We start from the raw sequence: 19,197 nt of genomic DNA, 5'->3' as shown, positions 1-19,197 counted from the left end.
CCAATGACACGATACCATATATAGAAAACCCTAAAAGCTCCACACAAAAACTACTAGAACTAAATGAAGAATTCAGCAAGGTAGGAAGTTACAAGATTAACGTTCAAAAATCAGTTGCATTTCTTTACACTAACGATGAATCAACAGAAAAAGAAAGTAAAGAAACAATCCCCTTTAAAATAGCACCCAAAGTAATAAAATACTTAGGAATAAATCTAACCAAGGAGGTGAAAGACTTATACATGGAAAACTATAAACCATTGATGAAGGAAATTAAAGAAGATTAAAAAAAATGGAAAGATATCCCATGCTCCTGAATTGGAAGAATCAATATTGTTAAAATGGTCACACTGCCCAAGGCAATCTACAGATTTAATGCATTCCCTGTCAAATTACCCAGGACATATTTCACAGAACTACAACAAATCATAATAAAATTTATATGGAACCATCAAAGACCTAGAATTGCCAAAGCATTACTGAAGAAAAAGAAAGAGGCTGGAGGAATAACTCTCCCAGACTTCAGACAATACTACAGAGCTACAGTCATCAAGACAGCATGGTCTTGGTACAAAAACAGACATATGGACCAATGGAACAGAATAGAGAGCCCAGAAATGAACCCACAAACTTTTGGTCAACTAATCTTCGACAAAGGAGGCAAAAATATACAATGGAATAAAGACAGTCTCTTCAGCAAATGGTGTTGGGAAAACTGGACAGCAGTATGTAAATCAATGAAGCTAGAACACTCCCTTACACCATACACAAAAATAAACTCAAAATGGATCAAAGACTTAAACATAAGGCAAGATACAACAAACCTCCTAGAATAAAACATAGGCAAAACATTATCTCACATATATCTCAAAAATGTTCTCTTAGGGCAGTCTACCCAAGCAATAGAAATAAAAGCAAGAATAAACAAATGGGACCTAATTAAACTTACAAGCTTCTGCACAGCAAAGGAAACCATAAACAAAACAAAATGACAAACTACAGAACGGGAGAAAATTTTTGCAAAAGATAAAACTGACAAAGGCTTGATCTCCAGAATATATAAGCAGCTCATACGACTTAATAAGAAAAAAACAAACAACCCAATCCAAAAATGGGCAGAAGACCTAAACAAACAATTTTCCAAGGAAGAAATACAAATGACTCATAGGCACATGAAAAAGTGCTCAATATCACTCAGTAACAGAGAAATGCAAATCAAAACTACAATGAGGTATCACCTCACACCAGGCATAATGGCTGTCATTCAAAAGTCCACAAATGACAAATGCTGGAGAGGCTGTGGAGAAAAGGGAACCCTCCTACACTGCTGGTAGGAATGCAGTTTGGTGCGGCCACTGTTGAAAACAGTATGGAGATTCCTCAAAAGACTAGGAATAGACTTACCATATGACCCAGGAATCCTGCTCCTGGGCATATATCCAGAAGGAACCCTACTTCAAAAAGACACCTGCACCCCAACGTTCATAGCAGCACTATTTACAATAGCCAAGACATGGAAACAACTGAAACGTCCATCAACAAATGACTGGATAAAGAAGTGGTATATTTATACAACGGAATAGTATTCAGCTATAAAAACCGACAACATAATGCCATTTGCAGCCACATGGATGTCCCTGGAGAATGTCATTCTAAGTGAAGTAAGCCAGAAAGAGAAAGAAAAATACCATATGAGATTGCTCATATGTGGAATCTAAAAAAAAAAAGAACATAAATACAAAACAGAAACAGAATCACAGACATAGAATACAAACTTGTGGTTGCCAACGGGGAGGTGGGTGGAAAGGGACAGACTGGGAGTTCAAAATTTGTAGATACTGACAGGCATATGTAGAATAGATAAACAAGATTATACTGTATAGCACAGGGAAATACATACAAGATCTTGTGATAGTTCAGTGAAAAAGAATGTGACAATGAATATATGTATGTTCATGTATAACTGAAAAATTGTGCTCCACACTGGAAATTGATATAACATTGTAAACTGACTATAACTCAGTAAAAAAATATTAAAAAAACCCCACAATGAGATACTACTACATACCCTTTGGGATCACTAACATTAAAAAAAATACTAAATTTTTAAAATAAATAATTACTAAAGAATTCCAATACACCTTATGAAAAACATAACATTAAAATCAACTTAAATGTGTTCTTCTACTTAGAATAGTCTGAGTGTGTGAGCCAGTCAATAATGAAATGTTGATTTTGTTTTTGAACTTTACAGCCTTTGTCTCCAAGCCCAAAGGAGATCTCGCTTCTGTTTCTCTTCCTTTGATAAACTCCCTCTTTAAAAATCTTGGTTTATGATTCTTCTTCCTTATTCTCCAGTTTTAATACTCCTGTCTCTCTTAGACCCGTTTAATACACAGACTCAGTACAGACACTGTGGCAGACCCCACCTGCACCCCCACTGCCAACAGGCCACACAAGGGACTCAACACACTTGCTCCACACATCCCTGCTGGCCAGTGGGGAATCAGAATTCACCATCACTAAGAGGAAGCTGTGCTACGCCACGCTATGTGGATCCGTCCCAAGTTACAGCAGCGGACTGCAAGCCACACCTTGGTGGCCAGCCTCGTTTTGGGGATCACACCAGCGAACACAGTTTGTCTTTAACCCATCTTTTGAGTGTTGTCTCCACCCCCCCCATCCCAAAGGATGCTATGCTCAAGCAGTACACCACCTCTACCCTCCTCCAAAACTGCTGTGCTCTCTCACCCCTGTGTGCCTTGGTCCTGGCTATCCCTCTGCCTAAAACAGTCAGCTGTCTTCATCTGTCAGCTCCATCCCCCAGGACCTGGGCCAGCGTTCTCTGCTGTGAAGCTTCCACAGCTCCTTCAGGCTCAGTCACTGCCCCTTCCTCTGTGCTCCCCCCACCCCCACGCCTTCTGTTATGCTGACCCTCACCACTGAGTTTGCCCCAATCCCATGTCTCACGCACGACTTCCTGACTGTCTGTTGTTCCCGCATAGGGGCAGCTTCTCATTCATCTTTCTGTGCCCTTGGCCCAGTTCAGTACCTGTCACACAGCAGCTGCTCATTAAATAGGTCTGGAATTAATGAGTGAATAAATTACTAAATGAATGGGTGGGTGGTTAAATGAAATCACAAAGGAACTCAGTGCTTCTAGGTCCCAGGTTATTTCTCATTTCACCCTATCTGCCTTTCCTTTCATACTAATGGTTTTAGAAACCGACAAACAGTTTTTGCTTAAGTATATAATGTCTCTCAAGTGAGTTTAGAGGCTCCTAAAGGGCGTGTGCATCCTCTCACTGTGCACTTCACTTCCTCAGAGCCAGACAAGTCAGGGTGTAGTAAACTTTCTGAATGCTCTCTTTTGCAATATACTTGCATGACAGGAATTCTCTTCACTTGTTTTGAGGGAGGTTCCTGCGAAGGTTTTATTTCAAAGGAAGTGTTGTAATAAGATATTATCCTAGCACATCATGAAAAAGAAACAGCCTCTTGATTCATTTTCCTGCTGACAGTAGAAGAGAAAACATTCAAGGTTTCATCTTTTTAGATGTTTAAATGAGAGTTTGTACTTTAGTGTTCAGAACCTTGAAAAGAGGTATTATTTGCTCGTGTAAACATGAAAATACAGGCTCAGTGGAAACACTATTTTCAGTCTCTTTCATGTCCTTGTAAAACTTTCAGAAATACTTTTTAAAGGAATACACGTACTACACTAAGCTTGAATTCATTCTAATAAGTGTTTAGAAAGTAGGCAACCAAAGAAATAGCTCCTGAGTATGAAACTTTTATTCTTGGTAACTGACTAAAGAGACAAAACTTGGCAAGAATATGAAACCAAGACTAAGCTCCTCCACAAACATGAGAATAAACAGGTCCACGATAGACAGGCTGACCATCACACACCTTATCCTCCGACTCCAGACAATGATTCTCAACCAAGAGGGACTGTGCTCCCCAGGGGACATCTGGCAATGTCTTAAGACATTTGGGTGATCAAGACTGGGAGTTTGCTACTGGCATCCAGTGGATAAAAGCCAGGGATGCTGATGGTGCTGAATATCCCACAATGAGCAGAACAACCCCCCATAACAAAGTAATATCTGGTCCAAAATGTCAATAATGCCAAGGTTGGGAAAACATGCCCTAGAGTTATAGATTTCCACACCACCGAGGCAAAACAGCAGAAGAAGATGAGTTGACATTCCTAATGACTTTCCCCTCCCCCCAAAATCTAGAATTAGGAGGAAATGGGTTATGGTGATATTTCCACAGCTCATATATAAGGAAGAATTTGGAAGGAAACAGGATAGGGAAAAACAAGGGGCATTTCAAGCACCAAAGTTCTTAGAAGGAAAACATATTTTAGACATTTTCAATATTTCCATTGTAGCAAATGTTAGCATCTACAATGGGTTTTCACCGTCTAGACAGATGGGTAATTGAGACTTATGTCAGACTACAAAGTCTACACCAACTCCAGGAGTAAAATTTCCCAAGGGCTAATGGGTTTTAGATATGAGACTTCCAGTGGCTCTAATAATCATCATAACTCTCATGGATGACTTTAAAGGGGGTCAGAAAGTTGAAACCTGATGCATCTCCAAAAAAAGCTGACCGCCTAGTAACTACCAAGCACATTTTAATAGTAATAGCAAATGGAAATATTTCAATTTCAAAGGGAAAATTCAGAAGCAGTATATTCACTGGACCTGGTGACAGATAAACCAATATGAGGAAAGACATTCAAGGAAGCTTATTTTCCATTACCTCTACACCTGTATTTGCATTGCAACATAATCTTTACTAAAATGAATATTGAGTATCCGCTTCTAAATGGAAAGACAAAAACAAAATTGTTCAAGTTAAATATTTTAAGAATATATATGGATGCCAGGTGTTTTGAAAAGACCTTTCACTGGAGGCTATTACAGTTAATGTGTTGAGACTTCGGCCACACCATCTGTGAGTACTGCTGGTTTTCATAATGTGTGATTCCGGAACAGCATAACACTGCTGTACATTCCTAAATGCAGAGACCTCCAAACAAACTCCCCAGGGACAAATACTAACCACCAATCTGTGATGAAAATCTCTTCTTTTGCCTCCTCCATTGCATCTGCCACATCTTCAAAATATCCTTTGGCATTGACATACCTGAAAGACAAGTTTTTGTTTCATTTTTTAAATGGAAAAAAAAAAGACATCTATCATATTGCAAAATGAAGGATGGAAGCCACTACTTAAGTCTCCACAAAATCGCCAGTTTATATACGTGGAAAACAAGGATTGAAAGCAATGCCTTCTGTCTGCTATACAGGAAGTGCAGTGAGCAGAGAGAAGGAGGCAACCTGATTCTTCTCCGTGAGAGAATCACAAACTGATGGGTCTCACCATCAGATGGGGTCAGATGGAACTCTTCCATCCTGTTGAACTCATACGTGGTTGTTCTTCTGAGACTGAAAGCAAACCAGTTTCTAATTCATGGGTAGAAAAATATGCTAAGCTGGATTTTATTTAAAAGAAATATCTAGCAAGTAAACCCTCTTTTTTAAATTATGGCTAATGACTTTAATAAACCTTCTTTTGCATCACTAACAAAATGTATGAGGTTAGCTTTTAAAATCAAACTTCAAAATCTGAAGTTAACTATCTAAAGTTCACTGTAAAAAAACTGTAAAAGAAAAAATTGGAAAACGAATCTATGCTCAGGTCATCCTATAAAGAAAGGCCCTTGTTAAGTATAATGCATATCTTTTCACAGCTTCAAATACTGATTCCAGGTGATTTTAGACCACCATAATTTTAAATGTTATGGCTACTTTGACAGTCTTAGAGCAAAAAGATCTTACCATTTAGCTAAAGTGTTCTCTTGGATTGCAGCATATGACCCAAATCGATGATCTTTGAGAAAGTTGGTGCCATATTTCTGGATGAATTCTTCTATAGCCCCTCCCCACCACCGAGCATGTCTATAGCTGTTGCATTTTAAAATAAGTGTCCTTCAAAAGAAAAGCAAAATGTGGGAAAGAATGGTCACTCTGGGTTCTATCTCTTTAAACAATTTAAAAATTAACCATGTCCCATTTTGTTCGGTACTGCAGCAAACATAAGTTGGAAGTTTTAGGCAAAGAGCACCTTACTCATGTCAAAAGAGCAGACTTTTGAACATTTTTGGCAGGATTTAAAGGTATATTCAATGTAGCAAAGGCAAACGCTCAGGTTACTCATTCCCCCATTCACTCATGCGAACGTGTGTAAAGGCACTTACTATAGGCTTACAGCTAGCAGTGCCAGGCTGTGAGGGGGACAGTGGCAGAGGTGTGAGGTAAGGTCCTGCATCTAAGGGTTAGAGAGTTGTTGGCTCCTGGGGAGGACATTTCCCTTTGGGCTTCCTGGTGTCCATTCCCTCGGCCTCTGGAAACATCCTGATTGTGCTTTAGGAGGTGAATCCGTTCCCTACTCTGAGTTCACCAAAGCCAACAAAACGGTACCTTCCAGCCCTTGATCCCAAAGACTGGTTCAGGGCTGAGTACATAAGCCAACTCCACCCACTAGTGAAAACAAATCCAAGGACTTGCTCAGAAACACCAGGAAGAGATTCTTTCCCTTCCACTGAACTTGGTCTGAGTGTAAGAGGCCAGTCATCTTGCTACCACCAGGGGACCAGCCTGAGGATGGAGCAGATGCACAGGAGCTGGAGCTGAGAAGGGCCAGGAAAATGTGTCTCAGTGACATAGGCTGAACCTTGGAATCAGCCGTGCCTAACGTGGCTGATGATTACCTCTGACGTAAGCCAGACTGCATTGGACTTTTCTATCTCCAGTGACTAAACTACCCCACATGGTTACAGATTTATAGGTGCTGAAAAAAAATTCAAAACAGGAGATTAAAAAAGTCTTTATCACATGTCAAATGTCAGAATTGGTGACTGCCACCAACAGGTGAAAATAAGTTATTCAAAGAAGGTGTTGGAGCCAGCAGTCTCTCTACCATGTAGGGAGAAACCCACCCCCAATATAAGAAGAGCACTGCAAGTGAGGAGGGAGAGTTTGCCTTTTTGGGGAAACGCAAGGATCATGTGAGAAGCAGGGAAGGCGCTATATTCACAGACCCTAAAATCATTATTTAAAAGGATTAGAGATGTCCAAACTGGTCCCCTCGATACGTCAAAGACTGATGCTTGCGCTTTTGTCTGGGTGGCTAATGCTCTGGGGTGTGGTGGTGCCGGGAGCAGCGAGGCATCAACTCGGTGGCAGAGCGGACACGGTTTCTGCCGGCAGAGTCAAGAGGGCACAGACAGTGCCGGGGTTTGAGCCATCATGCAAGTACTACTCCAACTGAGCTGAAATGCCTCTGAAAACCAGTTATGAGAAAAAGATTTTGTGGAAGACGTAAGTGACAAGCAGAGGTCTTGTCACAGGACATGAATCAGAGTGAAGAAAAAAAATCTATTCCAAACACGGAAATAGGAAGAGGAAAGGTGAAGAGGCCGTAATAAAATGTGTGAGAAGGGATGGTGAAGACCTGAGAGGCTGCCTTACAGAGAGGGTGCAACTAAAGGCACAGAGACAAAAGGGCTTCAACTGTAAATGGAGGAGTTTGGGTTTATTTGATAAAATGAGGAGGCCCACTTATACCAAGGAGGAAGCAGAAGAAACCTGCATCTCTGTGGATTTATTTGGCAACAGTGCACAGATGAGTGAGGATGAAATGGAGATAAGACTGCTGGTAAAGTAACTGTTACAGTGACCAATGAGAACCGCAGCCTGATGTCTGTGGTCCTCGGGAAACAGGAACGTAGTACCAGGAGGGAGATGGCAGCGCCATCACGTTTCCAACAACCAATCCTGAACCTTTTATTGTCAGAGATCAGGAAGTTCAGCATTTTTTTACAAGTACACAAACACACATGCAAGCGTTTATTAGTAGGAGTAATATATTTACATATAAATATGTATGTTTTTATATCAGTCAGTGTGTGTAGAGAGAAACGCATATACATTCATAGACATCAGGTTGAACTTTATAGAGACAAATATATACAGACAGAAAGACACACATATATTGTATAACTATTATCTGCCAAAAGAAACATATTTATCAACACACACACACTCACTAATAAAATCTATAGTAAATGTACACTTGAGTATCCTTTCACAGTATCTTTCTTAAAATCTGTGTGTAAACAGAATTTTTGTAAATCAAACTGTTTTTTACATGTTTTGTTAATTAAAGGATATCAGTTTATAAAGTAAAATTTTACTTCTTAAAATATGAACTATCACTCCTTAATTTATTTGCTGGGTAAAATCGGTATTACTGAGTAGTGAGTCTTGTTACAACAGGCATATATTTTGTTAAAACAGGCATACAGTGACACACGGGATCATTTATTCTGACTTGCATACAGGATATTCTATTCTTAAAAATATATAAAAACAAAAGTAGTTTCATTTCTTTTGATTGAGGATAAGTTCTAAATCACAATTTTCTAACATCTAAATTATTTCACCTTCTTCTTCACTTAAGGTTGGGAGAATAACTCTGTTTTCCAGAGAAGTCTTTTTAAAGTATTTGTAATTTCTACCTTGAAAGATTATCAATTCGGAGTCCGTATTTCGTCTCCGTCTCCTTCCTGCCCATCTTAATTCTGAATTCTTTGTCTACCAGCAGGACGAAGGCAATGGCACCGCTGTCTGGTTTCATGTACAGTAAAAAGGAGTCCTTCACTATCAACCACCTGTGAGAAGGAAGTAAGCAGTTTTAAAGTTGTACTGAACTATGGAAACAAAAGGAACAAATTATTATGACAGGTCTGAAGCATACATTCTAGCAGACAACAGACATGCTTTTATTTTTTACAAGGGAATTTATTTTTTAAAAAATCACTGTGATACAAAAAAATAAAAAATCTTTCTATTATGTTTTTCTAAGAAGTGCTGGCACCAAGCAATTCGAGACCATTCATTAGCTCTTTAAACACTAATGGCAAAGCCTGGAAGAAAGGCCCTGACATGTGCAGATGGTACTCACGGGACGCCCAGCACAAGCCATGGCTGTGGGGAAAATGGAATGGGTTGGTGTTTGCTAAAATAAACTAGCATCAAAGAAGCAAATCAGTCTCTTGGTAAGTAAAATCCCCCTTTTAAAAATCCAGGAAGCACCCAGTGCTCTACGTACTCTCTTGTTCATTTCAAATCATTTGGGGCTTTAAGGACCATTAATAAATGATGCTCAGGGGCACATGATCTCTCCAAAGTGTATGTGCATTCAATCCAGTATACGTGTAAGGGCTTCGTGATGGAAAAATACAGTGATAAGCCGGGAGTTAGGGCAGAGGTAGAAACGGCACAAAGACAAATCAGACATGTTCTCAAAGGAGCTAGTTAGGCCAGTGGGGCACAAACAGCGACAGTTCCAGCCCGAATGGGACAGGTCTTAGGAGAAGAAAGCAAACAGGGACGTGCATAAGGAGGAGGGGTCTTTTGTTCTAAGAGAATGGGCTAATGGCATTTTCCCAAAAAGCTGATGTTTGAGTGAAGCCAGGAAGGAACACATCAGGCAGAGCCCAAAGGGGTGGTGGAGGTGTACATCCCCCATGGAGGGAGGAGTCAGCAAAGGCACTAAGGTGTGGAAACGCTGCAGGTATTAGGAGAACGTCTGGGGAGGCGAGGGTTTCCTGGGCTGCAGCTAGGGAAAATGGGCGGATGAGGGCAGGGGGAAGGAAACAGGCAAAGGCCACACTGAGGAGGGTTTGAAGGCCACGTGAAGGAGGCCGACTTTATATCATGGAACCAGTGTTCTCTCAACTTGCCTGATCATCAGAACCTCCTGAGATGTTTGTTAAAAAAAAAAAAAAAATAGTAGATTTCCAGGCCCCAACGCAGATCCATTAAAAAGGCCTGTGTTTCTACCAAGACCTAGGTACTTATTAAATAAGGGAAACTTCATGCCCCTGCTAGGCAGTGGGACAATAAATCGGGAACTATGTTTTAGAAAGAAAGTATGAAGGATAAAGAGGGATGTACTGTATGTAGCAGGTTAGCAAGTCACTGCCAACAATAGGGAACAGTGCTTCTCACACCTCGTGTCAATATGCACCGTCAGGGGACCCTGTTCAAATGCAGATTCTGATTCAGTAGGTCCGGGGCGGACCTAAGATTCTGCATTCTAACAGATCCATAAGGTTAGGACCACACATCCAGTGGTAGAGATGCAGATGAAAGGTGTGACACTGACAGTGGAAAGAGTGAGAAAGGGTGGGACTGATTTAAAGTGAAAACAAATGGCAACTTTGTCAAGCGGCGTCTAACATATTTACCTGCAGTTGTGGAGTGATCAAGTGAATTGGCTGATAACTAAATAAAGTATCGGTGGGAGTATTATATCACTTATCAGGCAATGCACAGCACATTATGAAATAGATAAGGCCAGAACACCTGAACATGAACTAAGTAATGTTGTAAATGTAACGTGGGAACTCAGCATTTAAAAGAAATCTATAATAAATCATTACTGAAGCTGCTAACTACATTACATTTCAGTGGCTCTCGGATTTGGGATTTAATGTAGAAAAATCTACATGGATTTCCACCCAGTGTCACTTCATTCATTTGTTTTTTTAATATGTAGGCTGTGTCCTTCCCAATAAAAAGGGTGTGGGATGGATTTAGGATAATACAGTAAAGGACATACATGTGAGACGGTTAATAAAAGGAAAAGCATCAAGGTCACAGAAAGCAAACACCTAACCGCAATGCTAGTACAATCATGGTGAAGCACGCCCATGTGGGCTTGCGCTTCCTGGTTTTTCCTATCAAATGAATAAATTAGAAATAAAGAGGTCTCTCACCAAAAAACTAAATTCCAAAGGAAGTCTCTCACTTGGAACCTAACATAAGGCAACTGAACAATATTCATGGATAACATTCTCAAAAATTTTCAGCAAATGTAGAAACAATACATTTTATAAGAATTCTCATAATCCTGCTCAATATAAATGCCAAGGCCATGATATCAAATGGTAACTCAGTTATTCTGATGGGGTTGAGTTATGAGTCCAGACATGTAGCTGCCTGTTGATAAAAGTCAGTTAAGGCTGAAAGAGAGTTGCTGGATCATATATCTGGTAAAAGTCCCACTCTGGCTGCAGTCCCTTGTCCCAGCTTGACTTCTGATGCAAGCTAGAAAGCAGATGGCAGGGGCCGGGCCCAGGGCACTGGTGAGCTGTGCTGCTGACTGGGAAGGAACCACAGGCTTTGAAAACCACAGCTGGCAGGTTTGCCAGTCTGCAAAAGAAAGTCACACATACCAGACTTGGGAAGTGGCCTGCCTGGAAGCAAGGATACCTGAATGGCATCAGAGCTCGCTCTGGCCAGAGCTCCATCCACACCAAAGACAACAGTGTGGGATGGTGATGGAATAACCCCTGCCCAGTGTACAGTTCCCATCGCTGGCATTACAGAACAAATCATAGGCTCAGGGCATAATCACCAGGGCCACGGGCTGCAAAACACGCCATCTGGAATAGGCCACCAGCTACCACTGTGGAGATGTGCCCTGCACCAAGACACCTGCTGAAGGAGGCGTGGTGTCTACTGCACCATCCTGCAGGAATAGGCACTTTTCTCTCATTTGCAGAGGCTCTGATGCCACATTCAGCAGCAGAAATGAGAGGGCTGAGTGTATGGCGGGGCCAGGCCACGGTTCAAAGCTGGGGGTGCCGTTATCATTGTATCCTATGTGAAACAGTTCCTCCTCGGCTCCTGCAAGATGTGGCAGCCTGGAAATACAGAACTGTTTAGGAATGACTACTGGATTTTGCAAGCTGACGGCAAAAGTTAATGGTTTCTGTTTTAACAACGATGAGTTGTTCTCTGTAACAGTCATTGGATATCAGATGAATTGATGCCTGGCCTTTATTTAAAGCTCTTCTTAATTATGTCATTCAGTAAATCTCTCCTGGTTTCTTCCTTTTCTCTCTTTTGTCAATAGATTTTTTTCTCTAACAGGAAGATACGCATCAAGAAAGGACTCCATCAAGCAGCCTTCTGGGAGTCATCACCTGCTGCAAAGGGATTAAGCATCTGCCTTGAAGTCAGCCTCCCTGGGCTCCAGTTCTGGTTCTGCCACTCACCTGTGTGATCTTGGGTAACTGAGCCTGAGGTCTAAATCCAGAAAGCGAGAATAACAGTAATGGCCAGTTCATAAGTGTCTGTGAGGATTCACTGAGATGATTCATGTATATTGCATAGCACAATGCCTGGCACCAATAAATGTGAGTGTTTTATGAATGCTCTTGTTCTAAACCAGATGAGATTATGGTCTGTTCTAGCAAGGTGCCTTCCACCTGTGCTACTAACTGCCATGTCATTAAAACACAGCTAGACCCACGTGATCCAGCCATCACCTTCTGAGCCTCATCTACTGTTCTCTCCAAATGTTGGTCTGGCTGGTCCTCAGACTTGCTAAACTTGTTCTTTGGGCTTCCACACTTGCTATTCCTCATCTAGAAATTATTTCTTCTAGATTCTCCCATGGGTGGTTCCTTCCTGTCAATCAACCCTTTGCTTGAACATTCTTCTATGGGGAGGCTTTCCTGGGCACCTATGCAGCCCCTCCTCCATCCTGTTTAGCTTATTCATAGCACTTAGCACTCTCTGGAACTATTTATTTGTCTGCTTGTGTATGATCGCCCCTCCCCTAGACAGTGAGATCCCGGAGAGTAGGGAATGTGTGTCATGTCCATGGGTTTCTTCCCAGGGCCCAGAGTAAGTCTTCAGGTAAAGCAGCCCTCTTGCCTAAATAATGGCTGCACAAATAGGTCCCAAAGAGTAAAGAAAATCATTTAGTCACTGTCTAAAAATTGTAATTCTTGGTATAGCTCATAGTTCAGCAAATGTGAAATTTACTTCTTAAAAGCTCTTTATCTCTTTCTCTTAAGACATTACTTGAGCTAAGAAACTTATCATGTGGTCCATCAATAGGATGTGCTGTTTAAGCAGATGTTTTAAATTGTGGGAAGAAATGTTTGCTGGGTTTGTCATTTTTTGTTTTTTATATTTGTGGCTGAGACAAGGTCATCAAGAGACTTGACTGAAAGTTTGATTGCCCTGTTTGCCCGATGTCAATTTGTCAATATAGGATATATAAAGTAATCAGAATGGTTTTTTTTATGGAAACAAAAATAAAAGAGAGTTATGACCTAGTGTTGCCCTTGAAAGTAACCCTCCTAGTGTGGGAAGCGTCCTAAACACACATTGTCAGCTGCGTCTTATCATCCTTTTTCGGTGCTGATATTTTATATCACATGAATGTGACCCTGGAAATACTTACTAATATGGAACCAAGGCTTCAATTTCCATGGAAAGATTTATACAATTTTAAATGATGACACATTTCATTCCAGGGAGAATCATATCTTTTTAGATTGTTCTGGTTGATGTCTGATTTAATTCAAAATTTAAAAAGTGGAGGAGGTATATTTCCTTTATATGACAAAGTCTACCCCACATCTTTTTGGGCTGCCCCTTCTTACAGAGGTTACAACTCAAACGTCAGTCCCTTGGCTCCTGGAGCTGAAGTCGCCCTCCGCAGTCCTCAAGTCCCTCACTACCCCATTGCCTTCTTTTCCCCTCAAGGCTCTGATCAGCACCTGCACTGATGTCATTCACATTGCTTGTCAGCCTCTCCACTGCCTGCATTCCCTCCAGTATTGCTCCGTGAGTGCAGGGACCTTGTCCTGTTCACCACGGTTCACACTGCGGCTAGAACACAGCCTGGCAAACATTAGGTACTCAATAAATGACTGAATAAATGACAGATCAAGACTTCCGTTGCTTGAGTAGATGTCTTAGGTAGAGTTGCTCCAGAAGTCAACTGAGACAAGGATGCAAGTGAAAGCAGGTTGGAAAGGGACTTATTAGGGAGTTTACTAAGAAGTACACGAAGGGGAGGACAGGAAGGAAGAGCAGAAAGGGAAGATATGTTTTCATGCACTTGATTGTGGGCAGTTGGGCTGCCAACCCACTGGTGAACTCCCGGAGACAGTGCAGAGCTTGCTGCAGAACCACCCCACTAGAGTGGGGTAGGGGACTGGACTCCTGCCAGCTCCTGGCTGCGGGCTGCTCCTGGGGGCTGCAAACACTTCCAGCTTGCTCTGCTCAGGGAGCCCAAAGCAAGCCTTCAGTCAAAGACCCACAGGTGCTTGCAATCCAAAATCTGTACTTGGCACTCAGAAGCAGACTTAGGCAAAGCTGATGACTGGGGAGGAGCAGTCAGGAAGAATCTGCATCCAGGCCCCAGTGGGCTGGGAAGCCCTGCCTCCCAGAGAGGCACAGCATGGGGCAGGAAGCGGGGGCAGGAACAGGCTGGCTTATACTCCATTCCTCTCCGGGGTTGGTATTTAGTGTTCCCCAGGGTTTCCCAGGGTTCTGTGAAACTGGGGGTGGGTGGGGATGGGAAGATACCTCAAGTGGGAGTCTCTGAATTGCCTGTGATGTTACTTATACCCTAAGTTTCTGGGGACATTTATATAAGTTACAGAAGTTTATTTGAAAATAAGTATTTCCTAGTCTATTATTTCTCTTTTTATTTTAGTAAAAAAAATTTTTTTGTAGCACAGAAATTTTCAAATGTTTCTATACTAATCTCTTGATTTTTTTCCTTCTAATTTCTTCTATCCTTTCAAAACAGAAAATAAGAGCCTAACTCAATGGTATGTTTTGCTGGTATTGCATCTGAAATATGTTTAAAGGTAGAGGCTAGTTTTAAGTTTATATATTTTTAATATGCACATAGTTCAATTTCACATTTATACATGAGTTCATGTATCTTTTTCAAGGTTAGAGAAATAACACGTATTTCTTGTTTGTTTTTGGTGGCGGGTAGTAATTAGGTTTATTTATTTATTTATTTTTTTAGTGGAAATATTGGGGATTGAACACAGGACCTTGTGCATGCCAAGTACGCATGCACTCTACCACTCAGCTATGCCATCCCCACAACATGTATTTCTTAATGTTTTTCAAATTCCTGGTAAATTATTATTGCAACAAACAGTTATTGTCTATTATGTTCAAAACATTGTGATACATGCTTTCAGGAACAAATAAGAATCAGATAAGAATACTGCTCCACAAGGTGTCTTTAGTTAGGTAGGACATGGGATTTGAATTAAAGTTCTCTGTCTGTATCACACTTACCATAATATACATTCTCATAAATATAACTCTAAAATTATCCCTGAACTCTGACCAATTTTTATTTTTTTAGTTTTTTTTTAATGTACAGTTTAGTGTGGTTTTAGTATATTTTAGTTTAGTATATTTGTAAATGTGCACACCATCACCACTAATACCTAATTCTAGAACATTCTCATCACCCAAAAAGAAACCCTATACCCATCAGTAGTCATTCCCCATTCTCCTCTCCCTGCAGCCCCTGGAAACCACTAATCTACTCTGTCTCTACAGAACTATTTATTCTGGACATTTCATATGAATAGATTCATATAATATGTGACCTTTTGTATCTGTTTTTATTTGCTTAGTGTAATGTTTTCAAGGTTCATTCATGATATAACATGTATCAGTACTGCATTCCTCTCTTTTCATTAAAATTTTAAAAATTTTATTCAAATATAATTCACATAATATAAAATTCACCCTTTAAAAGTGCACATTCAGTGGTTTTTTAATATATTCACAAATTTGTGCAACCATCATGGCCATCTAATTCCAGATACTTTCCAAAAAGAAACAATATACCCATTCCTTTTTATGGCCAAATAATATTCCACCATATGGATATACCACATTTTGTTTAACTGTCCATCAGCTGATGGATATTTGGGTTGTTTACACTTTTTGGCTACTCTAAATAATGCTCCTATGAATATCCATTTATCAGTTTTAATATAGGCATATTTTTTTCAATTCTCTTTGGAAATAGCTAGGAGTGGACTTGCTGGAGCATATGGTGACTCTATGTTTAACATTTTGAGAAACTGCCACACTGTTTTCCAAAGTGGCTGCACCACTGCATTTTCACCAGCAATGTGTGAGAGTTCCAATTTCTCTACATCCTTATCAGCACTTGCTATTGTCCACCTTTTTTATTACAGCCATCCTAGCATGTGTGAGGTTGTCTATCATTGTGGTTTTGATTTACATTTCCCTAATGACTAGTGATGTTGAGCATATTTACATGTGCTTATTGGCCACTGTCTATGTTCTTTGGCTGACCAATTTTTGACTCCTATGGCTCACTGGGTTTTCGCATATATAATATAATTTGCACACTCTGCCTACAAGCCCAAGTTTGAGTAGAATGTTTAAACAGATGTTGAAACTTGGAACTTCAAATAATTTAAAATTTGCTCTACCATGACTTTCAGAGAATTTATAATTGAAAACTAGTATGTAAAAACCCCCCAAATATCCAGTTTATTAAGACAAACACACAAAACTCCTAAGTCCTACCTTTTTGACCACCGGTAGCAGGCTCTTCCCTGACCACAGCAATTCAAGCCTGGTATTCTGTGTCCCCCGGATCTTTTCATGATCATACCTTCTCTGAAAGAGATGTCAAGTTAACCCATCATCTTCAAATTTCCAACTCACACTTAGCTAACACAGCCTCACAACTTGGTACTAAATAAACTGTTTCATTCTCACTTTTTCCTCTGCTCAATGCCATGTTCACTAGGCTGAGCACTCCAGCAGCTAATCTTTAAAAGCATCTGGTCAGATGGAGGCCTCTTGGCTCTGGGGGTAGCATACATAATTCTGTTGCACACACTGCAGGACCTTAAGCATCCTGCTTAGGAGGCTTCTGGCTCTACATGCTAAGTGGTCCCTCCAGTTATCATGAAAAATGCCTGCAGGAGGAAGGTTTGGCTGCTTTTGAGACCATTGGAGGTGCTCACCCCCAGATTCCAAGGTTTTTGTTATCCCTTCACCTCCAGTTCTACGACCATGCCACGCAAAGAAGCAGAGCAAAGCTACTACTTTGGAAAGAGAAATATCTTGATTTTGAAAGATGTGAAAAGAAAGAACAGTAATAATGGCTAAACAAACAAAAAACTTAAAGCAACTACTAACAAACCTCTTTACTGAAAAAGTTAAGCTCTTAGTAACATCAAGCTTGCGTTGTGAACAAAAATAATCATTAAGTTGATTTCAGTCTTGGTACATAACATACATTTTACACAGTATTATTTTTAGTCATGAAAGTAAGTGAAACAGCTAACTTCTACAAGTGATTGAAGAGGGGATCTTGGATATTTGATTTTTAATGCATTCTCCCACATATCATATTTACTACCTCTGTTAAACACCCCTCCCATGGGGTTAGGGGACATCTGTGCTATAAACCCATGAGGAGGAGGTAGGAGCAGTTGCCACCCTTTGTTTAATGTAGCAAGATACTCTGTTTTGTGTAGAGGGAAGAAAAGCAGCTATCAGTGAAGCCAGGCGAGCTCCATCACCTTGGCATGCCGATAAATCAAATGTTAATGCTCAACTTTTCACACACTTCTTAAAGATCCAACACTGGAACTTACATGCCCTTTGGTCCCAAATCATGGATGAAAGACAGCTGGCTTATATCAAGGAATTCCGTCTGAAAGAGGCCAAAAAAACAGTACTTTAGAAAGCAAAAGAAATAAATAAATAAAAAGAAGAGGGAGAGAAATGTATGTGTTCAAAAAACATCACTAGGAACCACTGTGTATAAACACGTCTAGGGTACTCTACAGACTAAACAGATCAATAACAATGGTATTGTCCTGAAAGAGTATGGATTAGAGCATGTACACAATTAAAACACAACCAAGAAAATGATGTGTCTAAGATGTAGAGATTAAATGCTCAAGAAGGTCATGGAGAAATCTGACAATGGTGGGAGACCATGTCAATAACAGCCTTAACAGAAAATCAAAGACAAAAAGCATACACTCCTGGTACTAGGAGGCAGGAGATCAGACATGGAAAACCCTCCCCATGAACAGAGTTCTGTGGGAAGAACAACAGTTACATGTGAAAGTAGTTACAGAGTTACAGCGAGGGGGTGACCGCTTCCAAGCTAACGTGACATCACAGAGGAAATGGCATTTGATCTGGGCTTGTAAATAGAATTAATAAAATGAAACAACAATTTTCCTTTAAAGTTTTGTATATGTGATTGGGACAATCCATTATTAACCTTATTAGAAAAAATTACACATCTCTCAGAGCTGTCAGTACTGTGAGGTCCAATTAAATACTCAATTTTCTTTCTCAGGGTTATTTAAGGAAGTCCTTAAAATTCAAAAGGATTTACATACCTTTAAGAACCTCAAATCAAACATATCCTCACAAAGTACTTTTTATAGAGTATTTTGAAAGTCAAGGTCTTCACATTTTATTTCTTGTATAAAACATGGTGATTCAGTACCATGAACTTTTTTTTAATTGGAGTATGGTCAGTTTACAATGCTGTGTCAATTTCTGGTGTACAGCACAAGGACCATGTGCTTTTCATCTGATATGTGGAAATGCTGTCTAATTGGAAAACATAGAAATGCATAGACTGATAAAAGTGATACCACAGAACTTTAAGCCATTGGATCCAAAATGTTTAAAAACCCTGAGCCATAACTTCTCATTTTCTCTCTCAGAAGCAGAGAGGAAATACTAATCCTAGTTTATATTGGGAAAAACTACTACAGAGGTGTAACTGATTTATGCAAAGTCAGAGACTGGTTGAATGGAAGACTAGAAAATGAAAAGCAAAGCTCAGGGAAACACTTATCTAATACTTGATTATTTTCTTATTCACATAGCTCTTACCAAATAGTTGACAACGGAAATATTCTTTGAAATAATTCAGAAATCATAGCTTCAGAACATCATACCAAAATTGCTAACTGTAAAGAATTTAATCTAAATTAAAAAAGTATATATCAGCAATGCAGATTTAAAGTTTTGTATTAAGATAAAAATTAAATTTATCCTAATGGTTTACCAAAGAGACATTTATAGAAAAAACGAGTCCTATTATAGAGAAAAAAATCTTTGCCAACAAATATTCTAATACAGATTTATCAAACTGAAAACAAATGTGGCAAGGTCAATTTAGAAACAAACCTAATTAGTACAATTTGAAATTTAACAAAGATTGTGTTGTCCAAACTTCTCAGTGCAC

At 40.0% G+C, this 19,197-nt stretch overlaps 1 protein-coding gene across 8 annotated transcripts in view; it reads right to left on the bottom strand.

Annotated features, from left to right (window-relative positions):
* The window catches only part of PLD1 (phospholipase D1), a 172,751-nt gene that overhangs the window by 76,681 nt on the left and 76,873 nt on the right, over positions 1-19,197 (bottom strand). For all 8 annotated transcript variants that reach the window (XM_074367899.1, XM_074367900.1, XM_074367901.1 and 5 more), the window contains 5 exons: positions 17,576-17,634; positions 16,494-16,586; positions 8,600-8,752; positions 5,859-6,008; positions 5,080-5,163 (listed from right to left, as the gene is read on the bottom strand). In XM_074367899.1, coding sequence (XP_074224000.1) covers positions 5,080-5,163; positions 5,859-6,008; positions 8,600-8,752; positions 16,494-16,586; positions 17,576-17,634 — 539 coding nt within the window. The remainder of the gene's footprint in view (positions 1-5,079; positions 5,164-5,858; positions 6,009-8,599; positions 8,753-16,493; positions 16,587-17,575; positions 17,635-19,197) is intronic.

This window comes from Camelus bactrianus, chromosome 1, assembly GCF_048773025.1.
Source record: "Camelus bactrianus isolate YW-2024 breed Bactrian camel chromosome 1, ASM4877302v1, whole genome shotgun sequence".
In the NCBI taxonomy this organism is placed as follows: Eukaryota; Metazoa; Chordata; class Mammalia; order Artiodactyla; family Camelidae; genus Camelus; species Camelus bactrianus.
The sequence above is the reverse complement of the archived record's forward strand: the minus strand, read 5'-3'. Positions and strand labels throughout refer to the sequence as shown.